Consider the following 21,667-nt stretch of genomic DNA (forward strand, 5'->3'; position numbering starts at 1 on the left):
TACTTCTCTTTCTGTAATGGTTTCTTTTGGGGGCTTTGGATTCTCTGATCTGGTCGACAGCCACCTCACTGTGTTGATTTTCTCAGTGTGGTAGGGAGTTTGGGAGAGCATTTGTTAGGTCAGGAACTCCCCTCTGATGCCCTCTTTTTCTCCTCCCATAGTGAGGCTCTGGCCTGGGCCAGTGCCCAAATCCACTGCCAGTTCCACGCCAGTGAGAGTCGAGTGGCACTGCCTCCCCCTGACTCCAGTCAGCCAGATGTCCAGCCTGAGAGCCAGACTGTCTTTCTTCCACACCGAGGTTAGAGATGGAGCTTTTGCCTTCTGAGGGGGATGGAATCATTGTTACCCAAGGGTGAAGCTGTCAAATTGTTTTGGTGGGTCATGTCCTATTGGGGATGTGGTGGAGTGTAATTATTGCTTTGGGGGGGCGTAAAGCTGTTCCTATCTCACCCTGAGAAAGAGGAATGGCTTAGTTTGTGTTGCCCTGTGTTGGCAGTGCTCACTGCCCCCACTTGCTGTGCTAGCCTTCTCTAGCACTAGACTATGGGGTTATTAAGTTGCAGTCTTCTATTTTTTTAGGTGAGAGGGGTCAGTGTATTCTTTCCACTCCACCAAAAATCCTCTTCTGTGACCTGAGGCTAGACCCTGGAGAGTCCAAATCATGTGAGTGACTGCCCCCTGGCCCCTGGATTGCCTTCTACGGCTCCTGGAGGGAGGACTTCTCTGGCTACTTCCAGCTGCCCTGACTACTGCTTCCCAACCAGACTCCTACAGTGAGGTGCTGCCTATAGAGGGACCACCTTCGTTTCGGGGTCAGTCAGTCAAGTATGTCTACAAACTGACCATTGGCTGCCAGCGTGTCAACTCACCCATCACTTTACTCAGGGTCCCTCTGAGGGTTCTTGTGCTAACTGGTAAGCAAGGGTTCCTGGAGGGAGGGGCTGGGGAAGAGCCTCACCAAAGCAGTAATGCTCTTTAGAGAGTTTGTTAAAGGGGCTGGAGGGAAGCTTCCTGATCTTAGTCAAGGTGTGAGGGAGTTGGGGAGAGAAAGTTCTGGAGCACAGGTGAGATGCCTACCCATCAGCTGTGGCACCCTGTACCTTCAACCCTTTTAGGTTGGTGTCTAAAACCCTAACCACTGCTCTTCTCTTTGTTCTCTCCCACCACCTCTCCACTCACTCTCTCTCTAGGCCTTCAAGATGTCCAGTTTCCCCAGGATGAGGCTGTAGCCCCATCCAGTCCATTCCTGGAGGAGGATGAAGGTGGGAAGAAGGATTCGTGGCTCGCCGAGCTGGCTGGGGAGCGCCTCATGGCTGCCACATCCTGCCGCAGCCTCCGTGAGGATCCTTCCAGAATTGCCCCACCCCTTCCTCTCCTGTAGTACTCCTGTCTCAGAGCCAGACTCTCCTAACTGCTACATTCTTCTGAGGATCCACAGATAGTTCATGATTATAAAGGAAGGCCCACCTTTTGGACTCTGGCTTCCAGCCCCGGACATTCCCCAGTATGGACCCCAGGCTTACTGTGTCTCTCTCTCCCTAGATCTGTACAACATCAGTGATGGCCGAGGAAAAGTTGGGACATTTGGTATCTTCAAATCTGTATACAGACTTGGCGAGGACGTAGTGGGGACCTTAAACTTAGGGGAAGGAACTGTAGCTTGTTTACAGGTGAGAGAGGAGTGAGAACTTTGGGGGAACTGGGCCTGAAGGGTTAGGGTGGAAGGAGAGGGCCTGCATAAAGATGGGTGGCATGGAGAAGTGGGCATCACCCAGGGCCCTATGGTAAAACAGCGTGAGGTTGGGCTGCCTTCCTGCCCAGAGTCAGTGTGTCCCAGTGCCTGCCTGCACACCCTTGTCTTCTTGATCGCAGTTCTCAGTGAGCTTACAGACGGAGGAGCGTGTGCAGCCTGAGTACCAGCGGCGCCGCGGGGCAGGAGGTGCCCCCTCGGTGTCCCACATCACTCATGCCCGGCACCAGGAGTCCTGCCTACACACAACCAGAACCAGCTTCTCTCTCCCCATCCCTCTCAGCTCCACCCCAGGCTTCTGTACAGCCATTGGTGAGACCCTGACCATTGTTGGGGGCGAGGGGAGCCCAAGGTAAAATGCTGTGCTTTGGTAGAGTATAATGGATCCTGGTTCCTAACACACACCCAGACGTTCTCACATCCAACTTCTGACCCTTAACACTTCCTCAGACATTCAACCTGTTTCTTGGGTGCACGGACCCCTAAATTCATAATAGCTGCGCAGATCTCCTCTCCCCCTGCTCACTGGGACCCTGTGGTGAACTTATCTCTGATTCCGCAGAGCATTTGCTTCAAGCTACCCAGTCCTGACTGTCCCACACTTGGGTTCTTAGGTACTTGATGCTCTTGTCCTTATTGTCACGTTTCCTGTGACAACACACTAGATTTCTTCAGCAAAATCCTCCATCCTGGCTCCCTGCCCCATGACTTCCCTGCTGTTCCAGAATACGGGGTTTGGTTTTTGTTTTCTGATTTGCTAACCACATCCTGTCATTGGCTTTTACTCCTGGCCTCTAATGCGTTTGCCTTTGTCTTTCTCCCCTCTGCAGTATCCCTGAAGTGGCGTTTACATTTTGAGTTTGTCACCTCCCGAGAACCAGGTTTGGTGCTCCTACCTCCCATGGAACAGCCCGAGCCCGCTACCTGGATGGGGCCTGAGCAAGTGCCCGTGGACACCTTCAGCTGGGACCTGCCCATCAAGGTGCTGCCTACAAGCCCTACCCTGGCCTCCTACGCGGCCCCTGGCCCCAGCACCAGCACTATAACCATCTGAAACTGGCCTCCGTGGCACAGCCTTCTTCAGGATCCTGAGAACTCAGCCCCTGGACTCTCGTAGGGCCCACTGTTTCCACCTGGGGTCCAATGGCACAGATAATGAGAGGCAGCCTTTCGGCTAGAGCATTAACTTATTTATTCAGAATAAATCGGCAGCTGCTAGTGGTTTCCCTGGAAGTGGCAGCAGCAGTGGGCGGTCAGCAGAAGGGCAGTCAGTTGCATTTAGCTGGAATGGGGAGCAGGCGCCGCAGGCACCGGGGTGTTAGCTGAGCCCCACTCTGGGTCGGGCCCTCCCCCTTTGCAGGGCAGCCGAGGGTCAGATTTTTGCACGAGGGAGAACTGGCATGTTCCTGCCTCCTGGCGTACCTCACAGCCCGCGGGGAAGTCGATAGGGTGCTGGGACCTGGGGAACCGAAGGACGGGGGAAGGGTCAGGACAGTGAAGGTCCACCTTTATACCTGCCCCTCATCCCCTCCCCAGCGCTCCTCCCATATCTTTCCCCAGTGCCCCCAGCCCTGCAGTGTTGTTCCTGCCGGCCATATATGGATTGTTTTCATTTCACAGCAGGAATGTTTTCCCTCCAGACCCACCCAACTCCCCTCACTCTGTAGCCTGAAGCCTCTCGTAAGCCTTCCTGTCGGTACCGTCAGGTTCAGCCAGCCTCTTAACTGCTACTCCATTCATTCTCACATCAGAGCAATCTAGTCAGACCCTGGCCAGCTCTCAGTCCCTCACATCGGAGCCATTCTCTCTGGCCACCTTTGGTCACTCACGTGTCACAGCAGCCCACACCAACTGGATGCAGACAGGTGCAGTGGAAGCAGTCCTTGCGGAGCCAAGACTCACCCAGGGTGAAATATTTCCCCTCATAGTGGCAGGGGGCTGGGGAAGAACAGGAAATGTTAGAGCCAGAGTGGAGGAGTGAGGGCACGCTGCCCCCATGTGTGGTCTCTCCTGTGTCCCAGCTCCAGGGAGTCTGAGTTTGCTGCCACAGGACCATCTCTGAGCCCTTCCTCCCAGTGCCCTCTGCACCCATCCTTCCTTACGCCTCACCCAGCTTTACCTTGAGCTTGGAAGTAGCACTTGCTGTGGACTCCTGGGTGCTGGAGGAGCATAAATACCACCAAATAGATGACCCCCCAGCCTCCCCGCTTTCCCGTAGCCTGTCCCGCCCAGAGCGTCCTTGGGGCCATTCCGGCAGCACAGATCTTTCAGACCCTTCTTGGCTTCTGTTCAGGCTGCTCTGGCCTCGTCTCCTTGGCTCTTCTCTGTTCCTTTCCTTGAGCCCTAGCTTCTGTCTCTCTCCCCTGGGCTCCTGTCTCACACCATCTCCGTGCCCTCTGTTCTCTCAGGCTTGGGGATGTTTATAAAGTGAGGACCCTGGCCCCCTGCTGAGTGGAGCTGGAAAAGCCGTAACTCTGTTTCCTGAGGTGAGGGCATGAAAACAAGAGGTCTAGCTTTAACAAGCTGTGAGAGCTGATTCATGCCCCCGCACAGCCAGGGGGAGGAGGGTGGCCAGGGAAGGGGCGCTGGACTGGGCACTTCCCCAGTAAGGAGGGGGCGGGGGTGAGGGCCCCCAGATGGTCCCCAGAACTCTCCCTGGCCTGGAGAGAAGGAAGCATTCCACCATCTCCCCCCGCCCCGTAATAGACACACACACAAACACACACACACTCCAGGGGTGTGTACGCTGGGATCCCTGCCTGGACCGGAGGGAGGCATTTCCTGGGGATGGCTAATCCTGTGCCCCAGCCAAACCAAGGAGATGCAGTAGGGTGCGACGGCCAGAGGCTCCAGGAGAGCGAACAGGCACCTGGTGTGGAGAATGTTTCTCTCAGACCCTAGGGCAGGGTCTCCTTGCAGTGTCCTAGAGACATGGCTGCCCCTCAGAGGTTAGGGGTGGGGGGCTGGGGGCAGGTGTCTCTTTTTTTTACAGGCATCTCAGAGATAAGACTATCCATTGTTCATCACCCCAAACACACAGCAAATAAAAGATCTCGCCATATCTGGGAATGGTTCTTTTCAAAGAGGAACATCTCTAAGTGCCCTCATGGTATGGTCATTCCAGTTTTCACAGAGAGGCCCCTCTTTTCTCCTGTACGTTACGGAATGAGGATTTAGGAACATATCCTCTGACATCCTCTTTTGGATTTCCTGTAGGTTCTGGAGAACCTGAAGAGGGGAGATTAAGAGCATAGGTTGTAGAGTCAGACTCTGGATTTAGATCCTAATTCTACTAAAGAGCTGTGTTTTGAGCAAATTAGTTCACCTCTCTAAACCTGTTGCCTTATCTGTAAACTGGGATAGTGATACCAACTCAGGATCGTCAAGAGGATTCCATGAGATAATACATGTCATGCTCCTAGCACTGTGCCTGGCACATAGCCCTCTGGAAAGAGTAAACTGCTGTGGTCGGTGCTAGACGTTCCATTCTTTGATGCGGAGGAGCCCTGTGTGCATGGCCCACGGCTTCTGTTGGGGCTGATATAGACTTCTTTCCCTTGCACACGTATGCTCCTTTCATCCTACCACTTCCTTCAAAAATTAACTCCAGGATGGAGTCCTTGTGTCCTTGAAACTCTAAATGTCCGCTTTGAGCAACAGTGTTGCTGATAAGCCTCCTTTTCCTAGGTCAGTACCCTTCTTCCTTGGGAAGAGGTAGCCTTTTTCCATCCATCCAGCTAACTTTGGGACTCCTGCTTTTTCTCATAAGGGTTCTGAACCATTTCTTCCCATCCTCCTGGGAACTCTCAAGTTCTCCTCTCTGACGAGTGTAATGCCAGCCTTTGGTATTAATTGCCCCAGCCACACCGAATTTCTTTCACTATTTCACACTCTGAAGCCCCCTGTTCCAGCTATCCCTCTCCTACCCACAGGGTCAATCACTTTGTCACTTTTTCTATTTTCCTTCTAAGTCTCCAGTTCCATTTACCTCTAGGAACCCACTCCCTGTAACCCAGTGGTTCCAATCCAACTACTTCTGGCTGGCTTCTAGAGGACTGCCCTTTCACCTTCTCACCATTCAGAAACAGCTTCATCAGTCCTCCAAACTCACTGTCCTTTTCCAAGAAGACATCTTACGTGGCTGGAGATGAGGACTGTACTGCACCCTCACCCTAGTCAGGTCTGATATGCTTTCTGTCTCAGAGGAGCACCAAGAAGAAAAAAAAAGGGGGGGGGGGAGTGGAGAGCAGGGTGCCCTGATGTAGGCTGGCATGTGGGAGGCATGGCCTTGGAATTCTCTGGGCCGGAGCAGGTGGATTCAAAGACTTGACCAACACAAGGGCCCAGAAGTGGCCAGTAGCTCTGCTGCTGCCTTTGTGGGGGCACCAGCTGACACACCGGAGAAGGCAATGGCACCCCACTCCAGTACTCTTGCCTGGAAAATCCCATGGACGGAGGAGCCTCGTAGGCTATAGTCCATGGGGTCGCTAAGAGTCGGACACGACTGAGCGACTTCACTTTCACTTTTCCCTTTCATGCACTGGAGAAGGAAATGGCAACCCACTCCAGTATTCTTGCCTGGAGAATCTCAGGGACGGGGGAGCCTGGTGGGCTGCCGTCTATGGGGTCACACAGTCGGACACGACTGAAGCGACTTAGCAGCAGCAGCAGCAGCTGACACACTTGATGCTTGGATCATAGACTTCTTTCTGCCCCTGCAATCTGGAGCCAACCCCATGGGGGGCAGACACTAGTGGGAAAGCTAGAGAGCTTGAAGGGAGTGGTGGTCATGCTGTAGGCAGAGGGTACCCAGTGGGGATTGGTGTGTATGAGGTCATGGGACAGAGGTGAGAGTTCCTGCCTGTAGTGAAGAGAAGATAGGCATACAGGGGCAAGAATAGGGGGCTTCTTCTGCAGGAAGTCTGGGGCGGAGCCAGGAGCCCTCTCCAAGAAGTTGCGGGGTAGGTGTGTGGCAGGGAGGTGTTGGTTGAACCGGTTTCTTGCAAGCCTGCTGGTGTGCGGGCTCGTGTGCATCTGTGGAGCTTCTCAGGACCAAGGCCACCCTTGTGTGTGTGTGTGTGTGTGTGTGTGTGTGTGTGTGTGTGTGTGTGTGTGTGTGTGTGTGTGTGTGTGTGTGTGTGTGTGTGTGTGTGTGTGTGTGTGTGTGTGTGTGTGTGTGTGTGTGTGTGTGTGTGTGTGTGTGTGTGTGTGTGTGTGCGTGTGCCTGGGGCATGGCTGTCGGGGATGCCAGTTGTGGGGGGCGCAGCAGTTGGCTTTAGGGCCGAGAGGGACGGCTGGCTCGCGCTGCCCACGCGGGGACAGAAAAACATCCGCCGGAGGCCCGGCCGGGCGGCGCTCCAACCGCGCCGGGCAGGTGCGAGCCGGGAGGAAGTGAGCGCATTCCGAGGCCCCAGCCGGACAGGACAGGAGGGACTGGCAGCGGCCGTGGGGAGATTTGGGGGCCAGGGCCCCAAGGGGTGGCTGGGGGTGAGGAGCCCGGGGAGGGTCGTGTAAACGCCGAGAGTTGGGAGGAGGGCCCCCGAGGGTCGGGGTCTGGGTTTCGCCCAGGGCTTGAACACCTAACAGACGCTCACCGACAGCCCCCTATAGCTCCCAAACCCTCGGGAGAACTCGAGGTGAGGGAGAGGAGCCTGGGGGCAATTGCGAAAGAAAGTCGGGGAGGAGAGGCCTGGAAGGGCAGCGAGGAGTGTGGGGCTGTGGAGCGAGAGTGCTGTTGGCTGGAGCGCGGGACAGGCTTGGGCTGTCAGAGCCTTAGATGTAAGACCCCCACCCAGGTGGGAAGGGAAAATGGCCACCCCCGAGATGCCGGTGCACCCGTAGAGTGAGAAGCAGGTTAGGGAGGAGTGGGAGTTAGGACTCTCAGGGTCCCATTGTGATGAGGTCGTTACAGACCTTGAATAAGGCCTGGAGATAAGGAGTTCAGATTGGCCTCTTAGGTAGAATCGATGGTCTCTTAAGTAATAATGAGGAGCTTAGAGGCAAGGTTCAGAGAAGGCAATGGCACCCCACTCCAGTACTCTTGCATGGAAAAATCCCATGGACGGAGGGGCCTGGTGGGCTGCAGTCCAGGGGGTCCTAAGAGTCGGACACGACTGAGCGACTTCACTTTCACTTTTCACTTTCATGCATTGGAGAAGGAAATGGCAACCCACTCCAGTGTTCTTGCCTGGAGAATCCCAGGGACGGGGGAGCCTGGTGGGCTGCCATCTATGGGGTCGCACAGAGTCGGACACGACTGAAGCGACTTAGCAGCAGAGGCAAGGTTATCTGTGTCTAGCACTACCACCATCTTTGGTCTTTGCCAAAGGGCTAGGCATTGATCCTCTAATTTGTATAGTCATTTAAAATTGCATGGCTACATTTATCAAACAACTTATTTGAATTTTTAAGAATAGAAAAGTTGAAGAATCTGATTCAGTATTTGATTTAAAACGCAAAGGTTAGTTACATGGCATCGAGTCTTTTCCTTTGTCTTGCTTTTGCGCCTCCTTCCTGTCACTGATATGTGGAAATTCTTGTGTTGTTAATGCCTCAGTTCTGTGTCAGTGGCATAACACTTCTAGTTTTCCTGTCCCTCATCTTATAGTCTTTATTTGTAACTCTAACTTTTGTCTTTGCAGCCCTTTAACCTGTGCTGTATATCCTAAATCCATTAAAACATTTTATTGGCATTCAGTATAGAAAGACAAGTAACAGCTTTACCATATATGTTAGGTTACTTACTATCTTCTGTGGACGTGTGTATAACTATAAAGTTTCTATATTTACCTTGTGGCTGATAAAAAGAGATACAGCTTAAGTTGTGCTATTCAATAATATTTCTATAAACATAGCAATTTATTAGTCTGATTTCTCTTCTAAAATCAACTCTACAGTGTCAGAAACTTACACTAATTCTATCATGATCTTTTAAATTTATTTTATCCTGGGCCAAAGGCAATTGCAAGGATTAGTATCCTTGTAATTTATTTTAAAGATCCTTAAATTCCAGGTACTTTTGGCCCCAAACAAGGAAATCTGGGTCGGTTAATTTTTTAAAAAGAAAATAATTTCCTACTTTGGGCTCTGTTCCTCTCTCCCGTCCTGTTTCAACCCCAGCCCTACCTTATTCCCAATGGCTTTTACCTTCATTCCTTCTTTGCTCTGCTGGGCATCTTTAGAGGAAAACTTCACACCAACTTCCTCTACCATAAATTCTCTCCCTCCCCTCAACTCTACACTTCTCTTTGCCAACATACACCACTGCTTCTTCATTGACTTTTTTTTTTTTAAGCCTACAGCCCTTTTTGGCTCTTTTCCATCTTAAACTCTAAACTCTCTCATATTGAAAATTTTTCTTCCTTTCCCTTTGGTAAAACCTGGCGATTTTTTAAGGGTTGGACCTTATTTATTCTGCATGATCCACTTCTGTCTTCTTTCTTCTTCTGTCACCTTTTTCTTACTCTGAATTCTGTACACTCTATTATGCTTGCTTTCAGAACGGGTTCAACTTCTCCTTGTGACTGAACATTCTTCCAGTAGATATAGCACATGATGCTTCCCCCCCCATTATATTTCCTACAAGAAAAAAAAAGTTTTCAAATTCGCTTCTACTTCAGTCTCATCTTCCCACATTTTGCATCCAGAAGCATGACTTGGCTATTATTGGAAAGTCCCTTGAGTGACCACTTAAGCTTGGTGTTGTGCTAGGCACTGTACAGTGCATTTCATTAGCCTGGTGCCAGATTCCTAAATTCTTACCAGTAACAGGTGTTATCATTTGTGTGTGCATGAATGTTCTCATATACATGTACATACCAAAGTACACAGACAACAGAACTGTAAGTCAGTATATGACTGTGAATATGTCTATTCAGTATATTTTATGTTATGAGAAGCCAAATATATTTGGGAGTAGAAGATGAGGGTGGGTAGATTCATAGCTAGGATAGTAGGTTAAGAGACAATATCCTTTGCCATTCTGTATTCAGATGAGGAGAGGAATCATTCCTGTGGAGATGAAGAGACAGTTTGAAGGCGACTGAGTTTCAAGAGTTGAGAGACATGACTTGTAAGGCTGTGGTGAATGGCGAGAGGATGGGATGAAGGGGCCAGAGTCCCAAGAATACATAGTTGCTATATCCAGACAACACATATTCTCTCTGGCAGAGAACATAAAAGATTCTTTGGTTGTAGTACCGATTTCAACCATAGTCAAGTTTCCATTGATAACCTATATTTGTCACTGTACCATTGGAACTATTACCAAATTTTTCTTTTTAACTTTTTCTGCTTACAAATTACTACATAAATGATAGCCCCCACCACTAATAATTAACCCCCAGCTAACCATCATTAATTCTGACTGAGTTCCTTATCTATTTAGATGGTTTAATTTTTCATGCTTGCCCCACAATCTACTTGTGATAGCAGTAACCTTTGAAATTCCATTTATGACTTTCATTTTTATCTCACTTGTAAATTGCTCTTTTCTTAAAGTTATAGACTCGAAACTAGATACTGAGAAGGCATCTACTTCTTTATTATATCTGAAATATGACCAAGGAGGTCTTTGCTTGACTGTCTCTACTGAATAGAATGGATTACTGCCATCTGCAGTGGAGGCGGCCCGTTCTGTGGTCAGCTAGCTTTAAGTTACTTGCATGTTGTTCAGCGAAAGTCTGCCTTGCTAGCATCTCATCCATTCCCACAATTCTGCTCTTCGAAACAGTATGGGGAAATTGACTTGTTTTTCAATGCAGCAGCTCTTTAAAGATTTGAAAGAGTTTGGTTTTTGTTAGCTATTTATCTAAGCTTTTTTCCTTTACTCTTGCACGGTTCAATAAAACTTTTCTATTATGATGGAAGTGTTCTCTACCTGTCCTGCCTAATCAGTAGCCACCAGCCACATGTGCCTGTTGAGCACTTGAAATGTGGCTAGGGTGATTAAAGAGTGTAATTTTAAATTTTAGTTAATTTAAATTTAAATGGCCAGATGAGCTGAGTGATTCTTGTGTTAGTGTAGCTCCAGCTCCAAACTCCAGGAGGTAGTACACTGTCACGTGACTGGCTGTCTTTCGGCTGCTCCAGAAATGTTATGGTCACCTCAAACCTAGTAAAAATATATGTAACTGAGCTCTTTATCTGTCTGGAGGCCAGTCTTACATGTGGTCGCAACTGGGAAAGAAACACAAACCCAACCCCGAAGCCCTGATGAGTAATGTCAGTTTTTATTGGCCATTTCTTAGAAGAGATAGAAGAGGAAGGTTATATCTCATCTCCCATATATCAAAAGCAACACTGAAAACAAAAGTCCCTCCTTTAATCTCCGCCCCGAGAGTCCCTGAAGTCCCTCTCACTTATCTTTCCCCTTCCCTCTCTTCTCTGACCTTGCTCCTCCACGCTCCTTGAGCACCACCTTTGCCGCCTTCTCTGGAAGAAGGGCTCTCGGGCGTGCACTTCTTCCTCCAGCTCCCCTTCCCTTTCATTGTCTCTGCTCAGTGAAGCCAGGGAGCTTTTTCTGGATCCATCTTTCTTGGGGGGTGGTTAGGGCTAGAAGATCATAAATAGCTGATTTCTTTCTAAGGGTCCTCTCATTTTTTTTTTTTTATCATTGCTGAGAAATCATTATTTATCACTCTTTAGAAGTGCCTCTAACATTTTCTTTTCATTCCAGATCTATTCTTGGCAAATTCTAAAACTACTTCTTCACAGTTTCTTCATTTTCTTTCTTTCTTTTCTTCTTTTGCTTCTATGATATTTTAATAGATTTATCTTCTCTTCACTGGTCTTCATCCACCAGGAGAGCAGCATTCATTTCCCACTGTGGTCACCCAGTGCCTTGTCCACCCTTAGCTCACCATTGTTGTCCACACCTGCCTCTCTTTATTATCTGTTATTTTCACCTCCTCCTTATCTGCATGCGTACTAAGTCGCTTCAGTCATGTCCGACTCTTTGTGACCCCATGGACTGTAGCCCGCCAGACTCCTCAGTACTGGAGTGGGTTGCCATGCCCTTCTCCAGGGGCTCTTCCTGACCCAGGTAATGAACCCGTTTCTCCTATGATTCCTGCATTGACAGGTGGATTCTTTACCTCTGGCGCCACATGGGAAGCCCCCCTCCTTATCTGTATTCTTTTTAAATCTCTACTTAAAATAATTATTTTAGGGGTCTCAAGTGATTTCCAGGGGATCTCATATAAGTCTCTGTACTGTGACCTAAGAATATGTAGGTAGCACTGATTTCTGTGGATTGGGAGGTGATGGAGTTGAAGGGCAGAATATCCTTTCAACCATGGCACTACTAATGTTTTGGGCTAGATAATCCTTTGTTGCAGGGGCAGTTCTGTATACTGTAGGATGTTTAGCAGCATCCCTGGCCTCTACCTACTGCATGTCTGAGGTACCTTCTCAGATGTGACAGCCTAAAGCATCTCCAGACATGGCCAAGTGTTCCCTGGAGGGAAATTCTGTCCACCCCACCCCCACCACATTCAGAACTACCATGCTAGAATATCAGCTTTCTGAAACTGATCAATGGTGATACTTTTTCTCCTCAACTGCTGATTTGTTTGCTTAGCCTGAGTTTTCAAAAGTGTGATCTTTGTCTTAGGAGGTAGCTTCTTAAAATTTCAGGTTCCTGAGCTCGTCCTATATCTCCTAAATCAGAAATGCTAGAAGTAGAATCTGGAAATCTGATTTTTATAAGATACTACCCCTCTTCCCCAAAGTCTGGTAATTCTTATGCCCGAGCCTTGACCCTCTGTGGTATAACTGCTGCATTACCCGCATTTTTTCCCTGCAAGTCTTCCTGGTGCTTCAGCTTTGCTTCCGCTCTTGGCCCCACAATGCCAACACAAATAGGGAGGCCTCAGGTTACTAGGACAACCAGGGCACAGGAAACCATAAAGTCTCAGCACTCCCACAGTCATCACAGACTGGCTATGCCAGCTTGCTTTCCCCTTAGGGGCTCAGTCCTACTTCCTAATCCCCATCCCCAGATTACCCAGACTGGAAGATACACATGCCTAAGCCATACACTCTGATTTTGCAGACCTCATGGTGGAATATGGAATGGTTGGGATGAAGAATGGTGAATGAAGCTTTCCTACTAACATTGATATTCCAGGTCACCTTGGTGATAATTAAATTTTCTTACCTGTGAGAATTACATTCCCTTGAGAACCAATGAGATTACAAACTTGGAGTCAGGCTGCTTCCATTTATTTGTATTATTTATACTTGTTTCTTTGGACCTTGAGTCTTAGATCTTTTTGAATCCCTAGCTAGATGTTTTCACAATTTGCTTTGGGTTAAAATATTTAGCAATCTACTTCTGATACACTGGGACCAGCTAATGTTTAGTAAGAAAATAATGGTTTCCAGATAATGAATGTAGGTTCTATTTACACTTTATTGTAAAGCTAGTCATTTGTTTCAAGGAAGACCATCTGATTTGATTAACTCCTTAAAGCCTTGAAGAAGTGCAGATCTCCTTTTAGGTAGATGCTTAGAAAATGTTGAACTGATCCAGAAGTGGAGCTGGCCACCTTTGTGGAACATTCCTGGCAGGCCAGAGCAAGAGAGAATAAGCGGGGTGGTGGGGGGCGGGAATAAGGTAGCCTTGAGAGCTCTTCTCAAACAATTGAAGGACTGTCCTGTGGAAGAGAGCTTAGATGTACTTGGTTTAGCTTCACAAGGTGGAATAAGGACCTTCATTTCAGATGACAGTGATGGGGAACCAGTTTTGACTTAACAGGGAAGAACATTTGAACAGTTAGAGGACCTCAAATGGGAGTGAGGTGAATTGTTAGGCAGTGAATTATTTGTGACTGAATTGCTTACATAGAGGTTAGATTACCATTTGTACAAGATTTGGTGAGATTTTGGACATTAAGCTGGATTTGACCTGTAAAGAGAAACAGGTAGATTTATCAGAAGTCAAGTCATCCTTTCTAATTTGATTCTGTGGTAACTATTAAAATCATTACTGTTTTTCTAGACTTCTCTGCCAAACTTACCTCCTTGAGTCATTGAATTTTAGAGTTGATAGTAGAGCCTTTAAAGATTTCTCAAATGTTGTGTCCTAGTCCTTTCTTGATTCCTCAATAATGCCTCAAAGGTGTAATGAAGTGGGTGAGAGGTATAATGGAGAGCTGGGGCTCTGAACCCTGTCCCTATGTGGGGAGCGGGGGTTTTGCTGGGGAAAAAAATCCCTGAAACTTAAAGCCCTTAGGTTCTTCATTTTATTGACAGAGAAAAAGATATGGAGCAAGGAAGTGTCTTACCAAATATCACACAGCTAATAAATTTCAGTCTTGGAATTGAAATCTAGCTCTTCTAATTCCAATCATTGTTTTTTCCACTCTACTAGTCTACCTTCTTAAAAATTCAGTAAAAGTTTCTCTCCGTTTTTCTGACCACCACTGTAATCTAGAGTGTTATTTCTTTAGATCTCCTCCTCTATTAGCCACTGAACTAGTCTCCCTGCTGTCCAGGGTCTCCTTCTTCTTGTCTATTATACTCACTGTTGCCATGTTATTCTTCATGAAACATTGTCTTTATCGTGAGATTTTTCTGCTCAAGAACCCTTATGTTGCCTGTAAGAACTTCAGAGCCTCACACATAGTTGGCATTCTTTAGAATCCTTGTTCAGCCAGATGAACTTGAGCCCATTCTCTTATGAGTAATAAATGGGCTATGTAATAGATTAACTGAGTCCCACCCTATCCATAGACTCCAACTTTGGTAAGATTTTTGTGTACATCTTTAATCAGAAATGGTGAGACGATACAAAAGAAATAGATCACAGCTCAGGAAAAGCATGTTGTCTAACAACATGTATAATATAATCCAATTTATATGACACATACATGCATTTTTTAAAAACAAAAATGGGATATATAGAAATTGGAAAAAAAAATACCATCACCAAACTTGTAACAGACATTAACTCTGATGGGGGGGGGTTAAAAAAGGATGAGGGGTAGGGGAGGGAGGTGGGAACTTAAAATATGTATTTCTCCAAGGAGGAAAGCCTCACAGGATGGATGGGAAACCTAAGGAACCAGGCTTGGAACTGACAAGAGAAAGAAACTGCTCAGTTGTCTTGCCTGACTCCACTGCAAGCCATTTCTTTGCCTCTTGCATCACTCTTTGAAAGAAATAAAGTTCCATGAGATTATTTGATTGGCCAAGCTTAAGTCAAGGGCCATCTATGGCTCTATCAGGATAGAGAGAGAAAGGGTCTAAGGGAAGGAGTCCCTAGGATGTTCCTTGGTTTCTGTCAAGGGAGGACAGACATTTAATTTTATTCTCCCAACAGGGCTTTGCACAGGGCAGAAGAGTTAATTGCTGGAAGGGACATTAGTGTACTCTTAAGATGCTGGAACTAGAAATGACAAATGTTCATTGAATTCAGTCACCCTCCCCCACTTCTTATCTAACAATACATCCAGATCCTAGGCCTTCCTTTTCTTTTGGTTCAACCAAGCCCCCTGGTGTGGTTTTAACCTTTACTAGTGATTGAGGGGTAATGAGTTAAGGGGATGGGAGAAAGGAGAAGGGTAAGGTAAGGCAGGTGGAGAGGGTAGTTAGCAGATTTACTTTGCTTCCTTCCCTTTGTGTGCTTGCAGAGAAACCTTTTCAGTGACTGACAGTTAAAAAAAAAAAAAAAGATCATAATAAATATTTGTGAGCCCAATTACAAATAAAAACCTTATCCCTCTGGCTATTCTAACAACCTGCTCCTCTGGTGGAGAAGCTATTCTTCCACTGTGTGCCACATAGAGTGTGGCCAGGGAGGCATTTCTGTCCATCTGCATGCTATGTGTGTGTCCTGCCCTCTTTGGAAGGTCCAGATGCCAATCAGAATATATGCCAGAAGTATTTTGTTTTCTTACAGTGGGGGTTCTTTACCTTTGAAGCATTAACCTGGTAAAAAATACCTTTCTTCACTTTTTAACATGGGCTTCCCTGGTGACTCAGCAGGTAAAGAATCTGCCTGTAATGCAGGAGACCTGGGTTTGATTCCTGGGTTGGGAAGATCCCTTGGAGAAGGGAAAGGCTACCCACTCCAATATTCTGGCCTGGAGAATTCCATGGACTGTATAGTCCATGGGGTCGCAAAGAGTCAGACATGACTGAGCAACTTTCACTTTCACTTTAACATAGCTTAGGCCTGACTTTTTGAAAATTAACTCCAGTTAATCACAAGAGGGTGTACAAATTCACACTCTAACTTCTGTGAATTGCAAAGCAAATTCCTTGATTTTCTGCTGGTAAGAGAATCTGTTCCTCTGTTATGTTTCAGAGGCTGATGATCAAGGATACTCTTATCCTACAATGGACTGATTAACCTTTGTAATGACTTGTTGGCCAGCCACTATTGACAACAAAAAAGACTTAACTCCTTAACTGTTGTAAAATAATTATTTTTTCAATTTTATTGAAATATAATTTACATACAAGATGATGCACCCATTTCATTTATTTTTTAATTTTATTTTTTTGCTTAAAAAAATTTAAATTGTCTATCAGGTGAGTTTGACAGAAGTATTGTTAACTTTGTGACAAAAACATGCTAGTAATATCTGGTGGCTCATAGCCAACTTTCAGTGATTATAGTCTCTTCATATAATTACTCACAGTAATCCCTTTTATATAAGCATCTTAAAAACCTGCTTCTCTCACTAACCAAGCCTGACCAGTTAGAAGAGTTTTAAAAGGACAACAAATCTTTTTAAATTACAGAAGTAAGACACATCTGTGAAAAATTCAAACAAGATGAACCCATTTTAAATGTGTAATCAGTGAGTTTTGACAGTTATCTACATCTGTATAATCATCTCTGCAGTCAATATGTAGAACATTTCTGTCACCCTCCCCAAATCTCCCTTTGCCCTTTGCAATCGTCTCTCTCTACCCCACCCCAGACATCCAATGATCAGATTTCACTGTAGATCAGTTTTGCCTACTGTAGAGCTCCGTATAAATGGAATCATATGGTATATATCCTGTGTATGGCTTCTGTAATTCAGCGTTATGTTTTTGATATCCATCCATGTTTCTGTGTATATCAATAGTTCATCCCTTCTGTTGTGGGGTAGTATTTCATTGTTGAATATACCACAGTTAGTTTATCCATTCACCTGTTGATGGACATTTGTTTCCACCTTCCAGTTGTGAACATTCCCATACAAGTCTTTGTGGATATGTATGCACTTTCCTTGGACAGATACCTTGGAGTGAAATCTTAGGTCCTGTGGTAAGTGAATGTTTAACTTGATAAAGAAAAAACTGCCAAATTTCTCCAAAGTGGCTGTATGATTTTACAGTTACCAGCATCCTGTGAAAATTCCAGGTTTCTGCATCTCCATCAGCACCTGATATTGTCAGTTAAAAAAAAAATCATTTTAGTAGGTATGTAGTGGTATCTCATTGTGGTTTTAGTTTGCATTTTCTCAATGATTAATGATACTGAACATCTTTTCATGTGCTTAGTTGCCACCTATCTTAAATTTGGTGAAGTCTTTTTAAATCTTTTGTCCATTTAAAGAATTGGAATGTTTGGCTTTTATTGCACTGTAAGAGTTCTTTATATATTCTTTTTATTATAAAGTTTTTAAAATAGTTTGGATACAAGTCTTCTGTGAGTATATGAATTGAAAGTATTTGCCCATGTTAGTGACTTGCCTTTTTTTTTTTTATGATATCTTTTGAGGACCAGAAGTTTAAAATTTTGATGAAGTCTAATTTCTTACTTTTTCCTTATCTAGTTAGTCCTTTTTGTGCCCTGCATAAAAATTTTTTTGTTTATACCAAAGTCACAAAGATTTTCTCCAGTGTTTTCCTCTACATCTAGAAGTTTTATAGTTTTAGCTTTCACATTTGGGTCTGTTTATGTTTATGATCCATTTTGGTCATTTCTTAACTTTGTCCTCACTGCAGAGCAGATGCAGTAGGAAAGGAAGAATCTAAAATAAAGACCTCTCTCAAAAACCGATAATACTCTAGAACAGAATTATTAAACTTTTCTTCTGTGTCTTGTTGTCTTCATCCAATATTGTATATTAACTATTCACTAGAAAAATATGTATCATCACCTGCTGTGTGAATCAGGCACTAGAGATACATTAGTAAACACACTAGACAACATCCTTGTTCCACAGAGTTCATGTATTAATGGGAGAGGCTGTGTTTTAGTGAGTAGCCACTGTGTGCATGGCAAAGTCAAAAAAACATTACTGCCTCTATCTCTGATTCCTCAAGTATTAGATCCTTGGCAATATACTGATTATATGACTGAGCAAGAACCTCTTTCCACAAAGGGTCACTTATCTGTAGAGAAAAGGGAATCTCAAGGTGTGTACAGCCTGCTATAATGCAATACCAGAAGCAGTGTAGCAGTACTGGATGGAAAATCATAAGTAGGCTCTTGCTCCTGTTACTGCTAAGGTACAGTGACTGCACTTAACGTTCTCTTCCTTGGTTTAAGCTAAACAGTATCTTGGAGTATCTTTGTCTCCAATCCTACTTGTGATGTCTTTGCCAAAAGAGTTCAGTAACTGTATCTTCAAAGAACTCCTCAGTCTCTTTCCTGATAGCCAGAGAGCCAGATATCTTCTATAACTAACCATTCATATGTTCTTTAAAACTAGTCATAATTTATTTGTGTTAATGATCCTACCATTGTTCAAGCCACCGCAAACTATTAATTACTGCTTACTATGAACATTTATAAACTAGTACTAACATTAGATAACCAGAGAGGAAGTGGTGTTAATTCAGGGCAGAATGAGATCACTATGGCTTGTTGTTGTTCGGTCACACAGTCATGTCTGACTCTTTGTGACTCCACGGACTGCAGCACGCCAGGCCTCCCTGTCCCTCACCATCTCCCAAAGTTTGCCCAAGTTCATGTCCATTGTGTCAGTGATGCCATCCAGCCATTGCATCCTCTGACACTCCCTTCTCTTTCTGCCCTCAATCTTTCCCAGCATCAGGGACTTTTCCAGTGAGTTGGCTGTTCACATCAGGTGACCAAAATACTGTAGCTTCATTTTCAGCATCAGTCCTTCCAATGAGTGTTCAGGGTTGATTTCTCTTAAGATTGACTGGTTTGATCTTCTTTCTGTCCAAGGGACTCTCAGAAGTCTTCTCCAGCACTGCAGTTCAAAAGCATCAATTCTTTGACACTCTGCCTTCTTTACGGTCCAGGTCTCACAACTTACGTGACCAGTGGCTTAGGCTGACCTTTAAAGAGGAAACAAATCTTGAACTAGACCTGAAAGATAAGTAGGAATTCGACAGACATGAATAAGGAGGGTTGATTAATTTGGATTAAAGGATTTGAGAAAGAGAGATTAAGGACCAGAACACACACCGTTGATGGTGTATCATCAATTGCCTTCATCTATCAATAGCGAATGTCTAGACCATCGTGGCCCTCATTCTTACTGAGCCTGGAAACAGCCCATTAAGACTGGAACTGGATAATAAGGGGAAAAATATTGACATTAAGTGGAGAGAGGCATCAGTGAAAATGTTTGACCCTGGAGGTTAAGATGTGGGTCATCTCCATGTGGAACAGGGAGGCCCTTGGTGCAGAGACTGTGAAGGGTTCCTGTTGCATCTGTGCTGAAAATACAAGTATCTGAGAAGTGTGATAGGCTTCACAACCAGGCTCAGGAAGATAGTACTGGGAAAGACAGTGCGATTTATTCTGCCAGAGGGTGCCACTCAGGCTATTTCTAGGCTCAGAATGACCCAAGAGTTGTACCAGCCAGCAGAATATTCAGCAAACAGGGGCAAAGGAACATTGCCCTAGAGATGTAGGAACCAGAGGATCACCTGCTCAAGGAGTTCAACTCTATCCTGCTGCTACGAAGTCCCCTTCCTCTCTAACATACGGATCCATCTCTGGTTAGAGAAGCAGGGAGAGGTGACTGTGTGAGAGAAGGAGAAATTTTCATTCAAGAGAGTCTCAGCAGTATCTTTGTTATTGTTCAGTCGCTAAGTCGTGTCTGACTCTTTTGCAAACCCATGGACTGTAGCCCACCAGCAAGAATAATGGAATGGGGTGTCATTATCTGCTCCAGGGGACCTTCCCAATCAAACCTATGTCTCCTGCATTGGCAGGCGGATTTAGCACTGAGCCACCAGGGACGCCTTAGCAGTGCGGGACTGAATGTGGATTGACCTGTACACAGGCCTGTGTACATGTTTCCAAGAGGGGCTGATTGGGCCCATCTGAGGTAGGTTAGGATGGATACTCTGTGCGCTCAGATGCAATGGGACTGCCTACCCATGTGCACCTGCCTCAGCACCACCAGTGACTCAGAACTGGTGCACCCATCGCCAAGGAAGAACCACGTAGCTGGAACACATCCACTCACCTGGCCTGGTCAAACACAGGAGGACAGATTCCTATGATCTGCTATTTCCACTGGCATCTACCTTTTATCTGATCTGACTCAATTTTGAGGAGTCATATTCAAATTACTTGGATTTTGTCATTGACTCATTTTCTCATTTATTCTAATATTAACTGAGTCTTTTATGCCATACAGTGTGCTAGGCACTGAGGATACAACCTTTAGTAAGAAATAAGGGAATAAGCACAAGTAACTATAATAAAGTTTGAGCAATATTAGGTTTGGAAAATATTACTGAGAAAGCACAGAACATTACTGGAATACACATTTTTCGAGGGGGATCTTGTCGACAGAGGAAGCAGTGCTGTTTAGTCTGTGATCTTAGGAGTGATTCTGAGGTGATCAGGTGAGAGGTGGGAAGAACGTTTCAGGAAGAAGGAACAGTATGTGCAAAGGTGACAGATATGAAAGGAATGAAAGTTCAGTGCATCTGGAGCCTAGACGGGGAGGGGAGGGATGTGATGTGAGACGAGGCTCAAGAGGTAGGCAGGGGTCAGATCATGGTGCACAGTGAAATCCATGAGAAGGTGCTTGTAGTTCATCCTTGTTCTATGCAGAGGAATGACATTGCCAGCACTTCATTTTGGCTGTTTTACAGACAGAGGACTGGAGAGGATCAACACTAGATGCTGGGAGACAAGTTGAGGGGCTGTTACATCAGTCCATGTGAAAAATGATGGTGGTTTGGACTCTATAGGGTAGAAGCAATGGAGAAGTGGATGGATTTGAGGACATATTTGAGGGTATATCTAGCAAGACATGGATGTGGAAAGTAAGGGAAGTGGAGAATTCAAGGATGACTCGGGTTTTTGGTTTGAGCATGTGAGTGGATGGTAGTATCATTTACTGAGTAAAAGAACACTGTTTCTTCCCACTGTGGTGGGAAGAAATCTGAGGAAGAAATCACATGTCAGTTTTGGACATCAGAGTTCAAAGTGCTTGCAAGGCCATCAAGCGAAGAGATCCAGTAGACAACTGGATATATTAATTTAGATCTGGCAGAAATGGACTGGTGATTGATCCTTAACATGTAGAAATGGTCATTGAAATTATGAGTATAGATATAATTGTAGACAGAGGGTTGGGTGGAGAAAATCTAGAGCAGAGCCTCCAGAAACACTAATCAACCCAAGAGAAGGATGAGAACTGCCTGTCAGTTGGAAGAACTGCAGTGTGGTGTCACAGAAGGTGTGCTGTTATAGTTTACTCTAGAGACGTGTTAGCATTTGGCTGGACTTGTGATGGCGCTGGAGTTGCCTATAATGTTTGATGGGGTAGGTGGCCTGCAGAGGACCAGAAGAGCACACCTGGAGCTCCTTGCCCACCTTCATGACCTGGCAGCCTGCTGCCGGTCAAATCTGAAGAAACCTGGACTCCGGAAGATAGCAGGGGCTCAGAAGAAGGAAATCGTTCCCACACAGATGTGTTCCTCTTGAGGCTCTGCCTTTAACCTGGTGAGAAGGTCAGAAGAACCAGAGTGAAT

General features: G+C 45.8%; 2 protein-coding genes across 44 annotated transcripts in view; one reads left to right on the top strand and one right to left on the bottom strand.

The window, feature by feature from the left end:
• The window catches only part of RGP1 (RGP1 partner of RAB6A GEF complex), a 36,769-nt gene that overhangs the window by 1,105 nt on the left and 13,997 nt on the right, over positions 1-21,667 (top strand). For 13 of the 43 annotated variants that reach the window (XM_081509536.1, XM_081509569.1, XM_081509547.1 and 10 more), the window contains 7 exons: positions 162-298; positions 580-663; positions 765-914; positions 1,191-1,337; positions 1,543-1,670; positions 1,873-2,062; positions 2,581-2,968. In XM_081509536.1, the coding sequence (XP_081365662.1) occupies positions 162-298; positions 580-663; positions 765-914; positions 1,191-1,337; positions 1,543-1,670; positions 1,873-2,062; positions 2,581-2,804 (1,060 nt within the window). In that variant the 3' untranslated portion in view covers positions 2,805-2,968. Of the gene's footprint in view, positions 1-161; positions 299-579; positions 664-764; positions 915-1,190; positions 1,338-1,542; positions 1,671-1,872; positions 2,103-2,580; positions 2,969-4,158; positions 4,812-16,930; positions 17,016-21,667 lie in introns of those variants that run through there. The other 30 variants (XM_081509755.1, XM_081509800.1, XM_081509776.1 and 27 more) reach the window with 7 other exon arrangements.
• MSMP (microseminoprotein, prostate associated) lies at positions 2,919-4,868 on the bottom strand. The gene is made up of 3 exons (XM_081510184.1): positions 3,870-4,868; positions 3,580-3,688; positions 2,919-3,209 (listed from the first exon to the last, which is right to left on the bottom strand). Exons 1-3 carry the CDS (start codon positions 3,997-3,999, stop codon positions 3,029-3,031), a joined length of 420 nt encoding a protein of 139 aa, XP_081366310.1. The 5' UTR covers positions 4,000-4,868; the 3' UTR covers positions 2,919-3,028.

The sequence above is a fragment of the Giraffa tippelskirchi genome, chromosome 1, assembly GCF_054371585.1.
Source record: "Giraffa tippelskirchi isolate mGirTip1 chromosome 1, T2T-mGirTip1v1.2.pri, whole genome shotgun sequence".
NCBI classification, from domain to species: domain Eukaryota; kingdom Metazoa; phylum Chordata; class Mammalia; order Artiodactyla; family Giraffidae; genus Giraffa; species Giraffa tippelskirchi.